General features: G+C 51.5%; 1 protein-coding gene across 7 annotated transcripts in view; it reads right to left on the reverse strand.

Annotated features, from left to right (window-relative positions):
- Window positions 1-7,222: 7,222 nt before the first annotated feature.
- GRB10 (growth factor receptor bound protein 10) overlaps window positions 7,223-14,966 on the reverse strand; it is a 185,064-nt gene continuing 177,320 nt past the window's right edge. For all 7 annotated transcript variants that reach the window (XM_043588459.1, XM_043588463.1, XM_043588464.1 and 4 more), the window contains 2 exons: window positions 12,405-12,498; window positions 7,223-10,137 (listed from right to left, as the gene is read on the reverse strand). In XM_043588459.1, the coding sequence (XP_043444394.1) occupies window positions 9,991-10,137; window positions 12,405-12,498 (241 nt within the window). In that variant the 3' untranslated portion in view covers window positions 7,223-9,990. The remainder of the gene's footprint in view (window positions 10,138-12,404; window positions 12,499-14,966) is intronic.

Below are 14,966 nucleotides of genomic sequence, written 5' to 3' on the forward strand. Positions count from 1 at the left end.
CTTGTCGATTCTTACCTTCACGGATCTCAACTTTGCTGCCGTAGCTAGGAAGTCATTACCAAATTCTATATGCATCTGGATTTTCTCCTATGCTACCTTTCAGGGGTTTTATAGTTTTGCATTTTATATTCAGGTCTGTGGTCCCCGTGAGTTAGCGCTTGGGAAGGGTGTGGGGACTGGGTCTAGATTTGCTGTTTTGCACATGGACGTCTGCTTGTTCCATCAAGAACAGTTGAAGGGACCATCTTTGCTCTACTGTGTTGCTTTTGTTCCTTTGTCAAAGACCAGTTGATTATATATATATTTTTTTAATTTTTAAATTTTTATTTATTTTTTTTTAAATTTTTTTTTTCAACGTTTATTTATTTTTGGGACAGAGAGAGACAGAGCATGAACGGGGGAGAGGCACAGAGAGAGGGAGACACAGAATCGGAAACAGGCTCCAGGCTCTGCGCCATCAGCCCAGAGCCCGACACGGGGCTCGAACTCACGGACCGCGAGATCGTGACCTGGCTGAAGTCGGACGCTTAACCGACTGCGCCACCCAGGCGCCCCAAATTTTTATTTATTTTTGAGAGAGAGAGAGTGTGAGCAGAGGAGGTGCAGAGAGAGAGAAACACAGAATCTGAAGCAGGCTCCAGGCTCTGAGCTGTCAGCACAGAGCTCGATGTGGGGCCCGAACCCACGAACCGCGAGATCATGACCTGAGCCATAGTTGGACGCTCAACCCACTGAGCACCCCCAGATGCCCGAAGATCAGTTGATGATATTGATGGGGGGGGGTCTACTTCCGGGTGCTCTGTTGTGTTCCAACGATCTCTCTGTTCTTTCCCCAATAATACAGTCTTGATTTGCTGTAACTTCAAAGTAGGGGTCGGACGTGGGTGGTGTAAATCCTTCAACTCTGTACTTTTCTCCAGCTCAGGTTTTCAAATCACTGTTGGATCCCGAAATCACTCATGGCCAGCATTTTAAAAGATGAAGTAGAATCCAATCAGAAAAGAGAGGTGTTGCACCGGAGAAGGGAAACACTATTTTCCAAAACTTCTGTTTCAATTACAGTAAAACCTCAGACTGCGACGAACTTGTTCTGCGAGGGTTCTGCAAGAGGAGTAAACATTTTAACTTGATAAACGAGCGATGTCTTGCAACACGGGTCGCATGTGACACCGAACGCCACATGATCACAACTGAGCCACTGCTTCTGGAAATTCGCTTTGATTTACAAGTGATATGGATGACAAGCGTGTTTCCGGAATGAATTATGCTTGCAAACCAAGGTTTAACTGTATGTGTGTGGGCGCACCCCGGCACACGATGAATGCATTTCTTACCGTAGCTCGTAGTCAAAGCTTCAAAAGCCACTACGGATAGTCTCTTTCCAGAGGAATAAAAGAGGTCAAGACTTGGAAAATCCGAAATTGAGGGGGATACAATGAGCACAGAGAGTTAGAGAAGGCAACCCTGACCAGCCACCTGCTATTCCTATTTTTATTTTTTATTGAATTAAAAAAAAATGATATTCACACGTTCCTTAGCTATTTGTGGTTTTCCTTCCATGAATTTCTCGCTTCCATTAAAAAATCTTTTTCTAATGTTTATTTTTGAGAGAGAGACAGAGCAAGCAGGGAAGATCAGAGAGAGAGGGAGACACGGAATCCAAAGCGGGCTCCAGGCTCTGAGCCGTCAGCACAGAGCCCGACGCGGGGCTCGAACCCACGAACCGTGAGATCGTGACCTGAGCCGAAGGCGGACGCTTCACTGACTGAGCCCTCCCGGGCGCCCCTCTTGCTTCCATTTCCGTATTATTTCCAGCTGGTGAGTGACAAGGCCGTGGCCTGGGAGGGGTGCCTGGCGCGCCAGCGTGGGGCCCCGCGGCCCAGCGCCCTTCAGCGGCTCCGACGGCTGAGCAGACTATGTGATCCCCTCTTCCGCTTGCTAACGGACGACAGGCGCGCTAATGTGTGACGGTGGCACGCTCCTGTCTGAGACTCCCCTGGGAGGTGGACAGAGTCTGTGTGGGTGGCCCGTCTTCCAGAGGGGACGGATGACAGAGGCTCTCAGCGGGGACAACGCGAGAGTCCCCTGCCTTGTGCTTGTTCCAGCCCTAAGCCTCCTTTTACAGGTGTGTTAAATGATTACCCGAGGTCTGCCGCTACAGCATAGCAGAGGGCACAAGCCTGTTCTCTTGAAAGCCTCCAGAATCCCCCTTCCCAGTGGGAGCTGTTCCCGGTCACGTGGTGGCTGGTACCAGGCACATTCACGGAGCCCACTAAACCCGAACCCCCAGGAGGGAGGCCAGGAATGCCCCTGTACCCATGCCTGAAGGTACCCATTTGGGAGAGAAGGGTCAGACGGTAAGTTTGGCGTAGTTTGTGGCGTCTAATATTTTTTTTTTTTTAAGTTTTTGAGAGAGAGAGAGAGAGAGAGAGCGAGCCAGCAGGGGAGGAGCAGAGAGAGCGGGGGAGAGAGAATCCCAAGCGGGCTCCGTGTCGTCAGCGCAGAGCCTGATGCGGGGCTCGAACCCACAAAACCGTGAGATCGTGACCTGAGCCGCAGTCAAGAGTCAGACGCTTAACCAACTGAGCCACCCAGGCGCCCCTCGTGGAGTCTAAGCTTCTAGCAGGACTGAGACTTAAACAGCACTAACGTGGATCACCTAGGTTCAAAGTCACCCCAGGGAAAAGCCTCAGCCAGCTCAGAAATAAGGTGCAGTCATATTTTGTATAAAACTGTGAAAGAGTGAAGTAACAAAATACCACTTTACTTGCTTTGCACAAAATAAAAAACAAGGCAAGCCCCCTCCCTCTAATGTAAAAATGTGCCAAGAATGGCCTACTTTTGGAACCGGTGGGCTGGGAGAAGCCCCACGGTGCTCCCTGCGGGACGGCCTGCCTTCGCTCACAAACGGGGACTGGTTTTGTCCAGGGAGGGACTCGTTCTGAATTCTGTAAAGCCATCAAGAATGATCCCTGTTTGCAACATGATTGCTCAGGCGAAACCATCTCTCCAGAAGCCCTACACGTCCTGTTCTTGACTCCTACGGGGACAGAGGTCACCACCTCTTCAGATGAGTAGCAGCGTGGTTTCTGCTTGCACCAAGGGCCCTTGTGTTCAAACACACACTTTATATTTAGGCACTAAAATTACACTCAGTCTGGGGGGGTAGTCACTGATGGAGTAACTTAGGCCATAGCAAATGAAACTCTCCCAGCGCTGGCTCACTCCAGAGTGGTACCAGATGGTCTGGGTACCATCTGGTACCCATCTTCCCAGATTGGGAAGTCCTTTACCTCCGGGGGTGTGCGATGGAGGACGGGCCAAGCAGACACCGCTAAGTTCCCTACACGATACACGTGTGTGACGCGAAATTACTCTGAGTTATAACTGGAAAGCAAGGTGGGCCAGAGCCGAATGAAGGCCGTGGACAGCGTCATCCTGGTGTAGCTCGTGTGTCTTCCGTGGGGGTTGAGGCACAGGTGTGACTTCGGCCGGGGTGCCCTTAGCCTTGGGTCTGAGGCTGAGTTTTGCCGATTCAGAGCATCAACCAGACACAAGAGACTGACTCGAAAGCGGACCCTCCTTGGTCTCGTCATCCACGGCCACTTGTGTAACGTAAGTGTTTGCTATCAGTCATCCAGACCAGCGCTGCCTGCCAGAACTTTCTGCAATGATGGCGACGTTCTGTGTCTGCACGGATCATCATGGCGGCCCCTAGCCACTTGCGGCTGTTGAGCGCTTAGTATGTGGCCAGGGCCACCTGGAACAGAACTTTTCATTTTATTTTTATGAATTAGAATTAAAATTTAAATAGGTGTGCGTACTTAGTGGTAGCATATTGGACTGCACACACTAGAAAACACCACGCTCTCTGTCTACCTGTGGTCACCCCCACGTTCATCCTTCACCCACGCATCTCCCAGCTGGACTCTGGGCCTCCATTAAAAAAAAAATTCTTTTAATGTTTATTTATTTTTGAAGGAGAGAGACAGACAGAGTGTGAACAGGGGAGGGGCGGAGAGAGAGGGAGACACAGAATCTGAAGCAGGCTCCAGGCTCCGAGCTGTCAGCACAGAGCCCGACGTGGGGCTCGAACCCATGAACCGCGAGATCACAACCTGAGCGGAAGTCGGACGCTTAACGGACTGAGCTACCCAGGTGCCCCTGGACTCTGTGCCTCCTTGAGCACTGTGTGACACAGCTCCCATAGACAATGAGGCGTGTGTGTGTGTGTGTGTGTGTGTGCATGTCTGAGTATACAGTTACCATAGAGCTTTTCTTCTCTAAGAGGATTTGTCATTCTTATGTCAAATAACCAAATTCCCTAATTCTCCAAAATGACATTGTGGTAACTTGCAGTAGACCAACCAAGGAAAAAAAAATTCTTCTGCAAATTAATGTATCATTTTAGGAGATTTCTCTGGAAGGCGTGCGGGCCCAGAGGCAGAGAGAAGAGTTAGCTGGATGATCAACTTCAGCGGCTTGTGTTGTCATGGTCGTGGAATTCACATATGTACTACGTATTCGTTTTTGTCCTCTGGTCTCAAACACAACCCGTGTCTTCTTCCCCACACCAACTTCCTATAAATGGGAGTCCAAGAAGAACTCACCTTACTCCGAGAAGCAGCACCAATGCTCCGTGAAGAGACCCAAAGATAAAGGGAGAAAATGACAGGAAAAACATCAAACAGTAAAGAACGCTCACTGGAAAAACACTGCCACGGGCTAGATTGAAATTGCAACCACATATAATATAAACTTAAAAAGAAATCAAGCAGTCAGATCACAGAAGCTCAAAGCAGAGATGGGCGCATTCAAGGAGTATATTCAAGGCAAGGGACACGGCTCTAAACACAGGCAGGAGAGAGGCGCCTGGGTGGCTTGGCCGGTTAAGCGTCCGACTCTTTTTTTTTTTAATTTTTTTTTTTTTTCAACGGTTATTTATTTTTGGGACAGAGAGAGACAGAGCATGAATGGGGGAGGGACAGAGACAGAGGGAGACACAGAATCGGAAGCAGGCTCCAGGCTCCGAGCCATCAGCCCAGAGCCCAACGCGGGGCTCGAACTCACGGACCGCGAGATCGTGACCTGGCTGAAGTCGGACGCTTAACCGACTGCGCCACCCAGGCGCCCCATGCGTCCGACTCTTGATTTCGGCTTGGGTCGTGATCTCACAGTTCATGGGTTCGAGCCCTGTATGGGGTTCCCCACGCTGACATCGTGGAGCCTGCTTGGGATTCTCTCTCTCCCTCTGTGCTCCCCCCCCCCCCCCAACTCATGCTCTCTCTTTCTCTCTCTCAATGTAAACAGATGTTAAGGAGAAGCGGGAGGGCCATACACAGACTTCCTGGTGGTGGAGTCCACATGGAGGTAGCAAGAGAAGGGATCCCACAGAAACATCCTACGTGACCCGGAGGACATGTTGGAGCCACAGTAGATAAGCCAAAGGGAAGTGAGTTAAGAGGGTTTGAGAAAAAGCAAAGGTATCGGAATGCAGGTCAAGGGGACCCAACACACACATTAATTGCTGTCTTTGAAAAAAGACCTGCCCTGTGCAGTGACGGGACAAAAATATACACAGATGTAATTCAGGGAACATTTCCAGAGATCAAACAAGATTTTGATGTATCTACAGAGGGAAAGCGCACACTCTCTCCTGGGGGTGGCGGATGACACTTACCAATCAATGTGAACCCCGCGCTTATTCTAGGCTTCCCAGAAAGGGTCACTAGGGTTCCCTCCGGTGCCCCATGTGTCTTGGAGTGCCCTCTGCTGGCTATGCTGAGACCTGCAGCCACAGATGTCCGTCTGTGGTCTTTGCCACCTCAGGTGAGCGGCCCCGTCGTCTACTGTGGGATGACAGACAAAGCCTAACCCTGCAAAATGATTAAGGCTTCACGTGTTTCCTGCCCTTCTTGTTAATGTACAGCTTCCGGTATGAGATGGGGGGGAATACTGAGTTTGCCATTTGAAAACCCAAAGCTGTAAGACAGTTTACTTTTGACAGTTAACAAGCTCATGTTTTGTTTTGTTTTTCTTTTAATCACTAAAATCCCTTCCTGTGGCTTTAGTCATCACTCAAAGTATGTTTTAAAAACCAATAACAAACTCGACCCAGATCAAGTTGGCCCTTTGGCCCACCTGTTCATCTCCTGATGGCTTACATCATCTTCTTTGGAGGGACCATGAAATCCACATCTCAGACCCCGGCCGGGTGGTTCCTCCCCTACCTTGGGCTCTGGGTGGACGGAAACAGGAGGTTCTTCCTTGCCATGGTGCCCCCACACCCCCACTCCAGCACACTCTGGTGTCACGGCACCTAGCAGCCTGGTCCAGTCTCCCTCTCTGCCCCCCTCCACGCGGCCCCTCCCCCCACCCGTCTGATTCTCGTCTCCCGCACTATGGACACACCCCAGCCCACAACACAGACTCCCCACACCTGATCACGCCCCAGGCCCACCGTGATCGCGTCACACACACCCGTCTCGCGAGCACACCAAGATCAAATCCTTCCTACTACTCTTCCTCCCGAGACAGGCCTGCCTCATAGGGGACGAGCAGAAATCAGGGACCCGGATTCTGAAAACAAATGACAGGGGATCAAACGCCACAGCTGTGCCCCTGCTGGTGGACAAGCCTGGCTCATGACAGTATTCCTTCGCTCTCTGCCCGGGGTGGGACGGGAGGCGGTGAGTCAGGCCTGAGTACGGGTAAGGGGTACACCCACCGGGGTCCCTCAAGTGAGGTCCTGGGGCAGCAGAGACCCGGGGCATTCGTTCCCTTGATCTTTCTACCAACTTCTTATTTGACTAGAAAACCCAGCTCTGTCCCGCCGCAGTGGGAACAAAGCCACTGGATTTCTCAGAGACAAACATCCATGAGTCTCTTGAGGTGTCTGCAAAACTTGCGTGGAGATCAGACTACCTCCGAAGCACCCCGAGGCGTGCGATTCTGCGGTGTGGGTGCAGGGGGAAGAGGCCGTTGAGAGGATCCTGGCACCAACACGGAGGCACCTGGCCTGTGTCACCGGAGTCCAGAGTCTCTCAACAGGGCCATGAGGGCTCGTGCGTCACACGTCAATTTCTTTCCAACTCGTGTTTGACCAGCGCCAAGAAGCACACTGCTGGTAGTCTATGTGATTTCCAAAGGTTTTTAGGGGCTGCCCAGCTGGAGGGTTTCAAAACACAGAAACAGACAGACACACGAGCCGTGGAAAATGAAGAACGCTACAGTAATGTTTATTTCTAATTACAAGAAACAGAACGTCAAGTCCCTTATTTGTACAAAAATACCTGAACGTTTACAATTAGGTTCACAAGCCGCAGAGCTATGTACAGAAAGGAGCAAAGCATGTGGAATAAAGGTTTTGTCCCTGAACCCTTTCTGCATTCCCTGAAAATGTTTACAGGTCAGACCACTGCTTGTGCTGTGACATCGCCATCCACCGCGAGCAGGTCCCGCCCCGCAAAGGTGAGTCTCTTGGTCAAACCGTCAGGTATTAAGTGCAGAAAAGAGAGGACCAAACAGCTAGACTGAGGCACGTATTTCTTCACGGTTTAGCGAACAAAACATTCTAGAACTTAACGACCGAAGGGAACAGAGCTCACCCATGAACCTTGAATTTGGTATTTCCTTCCCAACAAAGTCCAGGTTGCTATGTAGGGTTTTTGACTTCAGAGAGGAAAATCACAGGCAGAGAGATTAAAAAGTCAACAGGCTCTAAAATGACCCTGAGCTGTCCCGTTTACATTCATGTCATCTAAATATAAAAATAAAAGTTGAACGTCCTTCAGCCCCTGAGTGGCTGGGCCGGACGCCCACATCCTTGAGGGACCGGCTGCTTTCGGGGGGGGGGGACTCCCAGCCACCAGGCCCAGCAGTGAGACAGCTGCAGACTGGGGGGTGGGGGTCCCACCCTCCAGCACTTGACCGCGGCCAGGGAGGTCCAAAAGACTACGTCAAACCGGCGACACACAGACTGTGCGTCAGAGGCCAGCTTTTGTCTTCCTTTTAAATAAAAGGCAGGTTTATAAATACAAAATGCTGTGGATGCTGTCTATCAGAGAGGGCTGTGAGAGTCTCGTCCTACTGGTCTATGTAAAGAGAAAAAAAAAAGGAAAAAGAAATCATAGAACTTTTTTAAGGTTCGGCTTCCAACCGGTGAAAAGAAAAATGTCGAACTGTGCGGATAAAGAGCCGATCCAAGGTGAAGGGCCCCGGAAGCTTGCCGCCAGGTAGGACTTGAGAATTACCTACTTGTCAATAGTCTGAAAGACAGAAGTGGCCACAGAAAGAAGAGAACGCAGCTGAGCGTTTATGGTTCAAAACGTTTTACCACAAAGTCTGTATTTGTGTAAGTAGACGTTTCGCGGAAGACGAGTAGAGTGAGACCTGTAAAGTGAAATACAGTGTTTCTAGACCCTAAAGTTCCTTCGAGGGCATCTGTGTCACTGAAGCCGGCCACATGTGTCCCACACCGTGGGCACATTCCTCCAGGGGCATGGTGCTGGGTCAGGGCCAGGCCACCTAGAGGCTGGCACCCATCCAGAGGACCAGTCACGTGTGGTGACTGATCTCAGAAAAGGGGACCATTTGCACCACACTAGTCTGTACGCCTGTCAAGGGAGACCTTTCTGCTCTGCAGAGACCGAAGGGAAGGACACGGCCACTCTCACACCTGGTGACTCTGCTAAGGGGCGTGCGGAGGGACACTCCAGCCCCCCACCCCCGTGTGACTCAGCCCCCCAGAGGGGTAAACAGGGTGCGTTGATAAGACTCTTCAATGCCTATGACTGCTGTGAGGTACTTCTGAGCACCAGCCGTCTGAGGGGGAGCCCCCGCGTGCACCGGCTCAAGGGGGTTTTCAGCAGAATGGAGGCTATGGAGCGAAGACCTTTAAATGCCAGGCTGCAGACATGCCCTTTCCAATGTTTCCGTCTTTATCACCATGGAAACCCCCGGGCCACAGCGGGAAGTCAACCAAGTGCCATTTTCCTTTTAGATCCTTCAACCCCCGGGAGGGACAAGAGCCAGGAAGGGACCCAGCCACGGTGGGGGCGGGGGGGGGGGGGTGTTAAGAGTAAGGCAGCGATCGCCCTAGAACAGGCTGAAAGGGGGCCCCCAGCGGCCGGCCCTGGGTGCCCGGTGTGTCCCGGGGACGCTCCCTGCGTCCAGCTAAGGGGCCCGCTGCCGTGTTGTGGAACAGAGCATTTTCCAAAACAAACAAACAACCCAGGTCTCCTGAACTGTGGAGGATAGGACACACAGGTAACAGGTGTGCAGGACATCTGTGCATAGGGGAATGACCGACAGACGTGGTTGCCTGGGTCCACAAAACGTGCCAAATGCCTACCACAGGTGACACCTTTTATTTATTTTAAAAAAAAGAAGCTCTTCAAGTATTCTGGGAGGGGCTGGGGGTGGTTTGTGACCTGGGAGCCGAATCCGCCCCCCGCAACTGCACAGGGTCGGCACCACCCTCCGGCAACAACCAGGGGGCGGGGCCGCAGCCAGTCTCTGGAGCCTGCGCACTGGCCACCACACCCCCTCTGACAGAGGCCGAGTACAATATTGAAAACAAAGAAGGAGTGCAAAAAGTGATCGATACAAAAAAAGTAAACATATCAGTTTTAATTGTCAAGATTATTCCAGGGCAAGAGTTCACTTCCAATTACTCGTCTCCGGTTCTGGTTCCGACGTGGCCCAGCCGAGACCATCGCTCCGGTTTCCTCTCCCACCTGCACCTGCTCTCTGGCGCCTCCCTGATCTCGCCGGTGCGGAGGGAGACGCTCCTGCCGGCTCCGCAGCAGCAAATCACCGTCCAGTCCAGCGACCGGTCCTTCCCGGGCGGCCGGCCCCGACGGACCCACCCCCCCACCCCCCGCCCTCCCCAGGGTGCAGAACAACAGACGTGTGCTCTTCGCGACGTACATCCCCTTCCCTCGTTCCAGTGTCAGCTTCCTCCAGGCTCCGCCGAGAGTCAGTGTGAGGTCATAAGGCCACGCGGATGCAGTGGTGCCTCAGTTTGCAAGGCAGGACTCCTTTGTTGAGCTGGTAGAAGTCCACGAGCTGGATCAGGTCGGAGAACTTGGTGTTCCCGTCGTCAAGGCTGAAGTAGATCTGCCCGTCATCCTCGCACTACGGGGACACGAGAACACTCACCACGTTAGCGGCCGCCCCTCAGGGAACGCGGCGGCGCGAGTGTGGGGTCACCGCAAGGCGTCGCTGGTAAGAGCAGCTGCGGAAAGCGCCTCCCCAGCCCCCCGCGTGTTTGGTGGCTATTTTTTATCAAGGTGGGGGGTGGGGGGCACTCCGCGATCCCTCCCACAGCGAACGACTTTCCTGACGCCAGGTTGAACTCTGCGAAGGTGACATTCAAGGACTGCAGAGCTCTGGGGCACCTGGGGCGGGCGGGGGGGGGGGTGGGGACCTCGGTGGGTTAGGCTCTGGCTCTTGATTTCAGCTCAGGTCATGATCTCTCAGTTGGGGAGTTCGAGCCCCCAGTCGGGCTCTGTGCTAACCGTGCAGACGCCGCTCGGGATTCTCTCTCTCTCTCAATAAATAAACATTTTTTTAAAAAAAAGGTTGCAAGCACTGTCATCCTCATGGAGCAAACTGGCTTGAAATGTCTCAGCGGTAAACCCAGAACCCCTTCTTGACTCCAAAATACTGCTGGATGCACAACACACCCCGTTTTCAAGCACAGGGGCTGTGGTCTTGTTGCTCTAAGCCTCAAGCTACCCTGATAACTTCTAGAATTTGGGGTTCTTTGGGCGAACGGCATTACCCACTCTGCCTGCCCATAAGATACGTTTTCACTCGATTTTCGATCTCAGACGAAGAGAATGAGAACGTCTGTGTCCACGACAGGAGGCAGCGGTAAACAGAACGAACCATGGACGAAGCACTTCTCCTTGGCTGACGATTCCCAGGTTTGCGCAGAATGCTTTACGGACTTGGGGGAAGTCTGGCCTCAGAGCCAGACCCGGTCCCTTCCTCCCACTGGGGTCCAGGGCCAGCTACTGGCAGCCCTCGGGCTCTCCTTGTCCTTATTTATAGAACGAGGGCATCAAAACACAGCCAGAGGCGAGGGCACCACAGGACGTGCCCGGCCGGTGGCTTGCTCAGATCCACAAAAGCTACCCAGACGGCCCAGACCTTCTCCAGCCCACGTTTCCTGCCTCCGTGTGACTCCTGGGATGCCAAAATCCTAGGCTCAGGCAACCTTCGGAAACACCAGGCTCAACAGTGTGAAACAGATGCATTCGGTTATGTCGAGCCTTCTGGAACTTTCCGTGGCCGCCGGACTGTGAATCCCTGACAGGAAAAGACGTCATTCCCCTCTTTCGGCAGAATATTTCCTGGGTTGGGGCCCCGCAGGAAACATTTCAGGAACGTTACTACCACCTGCAGAATCTATCACTTAATTATGTAAAACACCTAATGTCAATTTTGTATATAGTATCCCCAACTGAATGGTGGCTTCATGGAGGTGCAGACAGCCATCTCCCACAGAAGCGCTCAGTCATGAACTAGAATCTGAGCTTTGGAACACCAAAGAGAGAAAGAACTTACGCTTGAAAAATCTAACAAAAATTTTCTTTAAAAAAAATGGTGCTGACTGACGTATTTGGTAATGATGTTTTCAGAGCTGCTCAAAGGTAGACTCTTTTTTTGTTTCTTTTTAATGTTTATTTATTTTTGAGAGAGAGAGAGACGGAGAGTGAGTGGGGAGGAGCAGAAAGGGAGACACAGAATCTGAAGCAGGCTCCAGGCTCTGAACTGTCAGCACAGAGCCCGATGCGGGGCTCGAACTCACAAACCATAAATCGTGACCTGAGCCGAAGTCGGACACTTAACCGACTGAGCCACCGAGGTGCTCCTGTTTTCTGATCCAAGGACCGAATGAAAGTGCAATGCAACTTCTCGTTGGGGGCCATGTGACCATGGGTCAGTGTTTCTACAACTTTCTTGGGTCACCAGGTACACACCAGCATAAATCAGACCAATCCTCAGATTCGAGTGGCCGAGAATCAAACCTACCGTGAAGACCCTGTCTTGTGCCATACGTGCCCCGGAGCCAGGCTCCCCGGCTCACGGCTCTGTCATACGTCCACCCGCCAGCTGACCTCGCTCCTCCCCATTGGTGCCGAGTCAGCTACAACACGGGTGGGCCTCAGTGCAACACCACCATTTTAAATATTATTTCTGTGGAAATGCCGTCCCCAGTGTCAGACAACAGCCTTCTCCAGAGACTCTTGCAAGTATCCCTCTTGTGAGCTTGGGCCTGTCTGATGCCTAACGATCGATCTGTAGTTTGGTTCGCTTGGAATTTGAAAATTCTGGAAGCACGGACCCAGAAAATGAACAAAAACGAGGCTTGGTGTGATGTGACCGATACTTACAGGAAGGATCTGGAAATTTTTAATTTTCTGATGATGACACAGCGTGAGCACAAAAGCCTTTGGATTGCTCTGGCTGTCTCGGAGGAGAAAAAGCCTGGGAATGGAAAAAGATCAGCTGATGGTAAACTTTTAAAATGCAGACTTTTTAGACGCGTAGGTATATGTGTGCACCTGTGCATACGCATATACACACACTCACACATTTCCCTGCTCCTGCTGCCTTAGCATCCGGGTGGCCTGCAGTGGCTGCAGGGGCCTCACATCCAGCCTGGTTTCTGAATATCACCCTGCACTGAAAGGACCCAGAGCTCCTTGGAGATGCAGTGGGCTCTAGGGCCACGGCAGGGAAAGAATATGATGTAGCTGGACCATTTTGTGCCGGAAAGTAATACGTTCAAAGGGTCATGATCCAGGAGGCAGCATCAGAGGTTAAGTATCAGAAGTGACAGGTTATAACCCAGAGGATAAAACAGGAATCCGTGAGTATATACAGATGTTACAAATAAACAGACGACGAAATTAACAGTGGAGAGGAGAAAGCGCTTCCTGAGAGCAGAAAGGAAGCTAACTAGGTCGGGAACGATGGGTTAGAAACCGTCTTGCAGGTTACCACCGATCAAGACGATTGTTAATGGGTGTGAACATCAGCAGATAAAAATTGGTGAAAAACAGTGTTTTCAGACTCAAACCATCATCCCCCTAATACGTATTTATTACAAAGGGAAACACGGTGACCGTCCGTCAGACAAACCCGGTCAATACCGTCACCACCAAGCATTCGAGGCACCTGCACCGGGAACGAGACAATCCTCCTGACTGTACACCACCAGTGACTCGATGTCCCTTCCTGCAAAGTGGTGACCCAGCTGAACGCCGAGCGACCAGACGCGTTCAAGCCAAGGGGCACTCTGCAATTCCTGGCTTCTTCCCAGACCATGTGTCGACAAAGGACAGAAAGGCTAAAGAGACACACCGTGTAGGGAGTATTTAGAATTAAGGGTTTTTTTCTTTTCCCACAAAGGATGTGATCAGAACCACTAGGGAAAGCTGGAGTAAGTGTGCATACTGGATACCAGAACCACACGGATGTTTACTTCCTAATTTTTTTTTAATTTTTAAAAAAATGTTTATTTTTTAGAGAGAGAGAGAGCATGAGCAGGGGACGGGGAGAGAGAGAGAGAGGGAGACACAGAATTGGAAGCAGGCTCCAGGCTCCGAGCGGTCAGCGCAGAGCCCGACGCGGGGCTAGAACTCACGAACTGAGAGATCATGACCTGAGCCGAAGTCGGACGCTTAACCGACTGAGCCACCCAGACGCCCCTAGTTCCTGGTTTTTTCTAACGGTACTCTGGTTATGTAATAAGACAAGTCCTTGTTCTTAGAAATTTCCTACTGGGATAAGTAGGAGACAAGGGACATCATGCTGTAACTTACTCCCAAATGGTTCAGACAAAAAAAGGAGGAGGGAGGGGAGGAGAGAGACTATGATAAACCAAATGGGCCACCGTGTTGACGGCTGGGGAATCTGAGAAAACGCGTACAGGAATTCATTACGTTCCTCTGGCAACTTTTCCACGATTTGGAATTTATTTCAAGATAAAAAAAAAAAAAAACACATACAAATCAGAAAAGCACAAAGAAGGACTGGTCTTTGCTTTCACATGAGCACGCCTGGCAGTGGCTGCAAAGACTGTTAATGCACCTGAGAAAGGAAGAGAAAAATGTCCCAATGCCAGCATCCAAGTGACACGGACCTAAGCCTGCTTTTCAAAGGTATTAAAACCAAACTCTGAGTCACCAGTGAAGCCATCATCAGACTGAAGTGTTAAGACGGAAAGCAGCTAACTAGACTGGAAAGTCCTGTATCAAAGAGGCCAAGAAGGGGCGCCTGGGGGGCTTAGTCGGTTAAGCGACTCTTAATTTCGGCTCAAGGTCATGATCCCAGGGTCGTGGGATCCAGCCCTGCGTCGGGCTCTGTGTTCACAGTGCAGAGCCTGCTTGGGATTCTCTCTCTCTCTCTCTCTCTCTCTCTCTCTCTCTCTGCCCCTCTCCTGGTCATGTTTTCTCTCTCTCAAAAATTAGTATTTTTTTAAAAAAGCAAGTAAATGTTTTATTTTACTACGGGTCTTCTCAGAGCCTTTAAAATGGGAACATTCACTGTGAGCGTCTGGGGGCTCCAGCTCAGTTTTCCAGCCTTACGGGGACCACGCACACCTGTTTTCCAGTCTTACTGGACCACACACCCCTGTGTTCTAGAATTTCCAGAAGGCATGTTCTTCAGAACACCGTCTGGGAGACGCCAGCCAGAGCTGAGTCCCACGACTCGAGGGGTGGGCAGGGGGGGATGGTGCTAAGAATCGCAGGACCCACGTGGGGTGTGGGCGTCACACAGCACCTCGAGGGGGCCAGGGGGCCTACCCCCTCCCCTGGGCAGAGCCGCACACCCTGTTCTTGGTCTACGTCAAAGATCTGCCTTCGGGGTGATTTCGTTCCAAAGAATCCATCCTTCTGGGAGAAGCCCAGGAGCTTCTAGGGCTCCAGGCTGTCTGACAGGGAAAGCTC

The sequence above is a fragment of the Prionailurus bengalensis genome, chromosome A2 (assembly GCF_016509475.1).
Source record: "Prionailurus bengalensis isolate Pbe53 chromosome A2, Fcat_Pben_1.1_paternal_pri, whole genome shotgun sequence".
In the NCBI taxonomy this organism is placed as follows: Eukaryota; Metazoa; Chordata; class Mammalia; order Carnivora; family Felidae; genus Prionailurus; species Prionailurus bengalensis.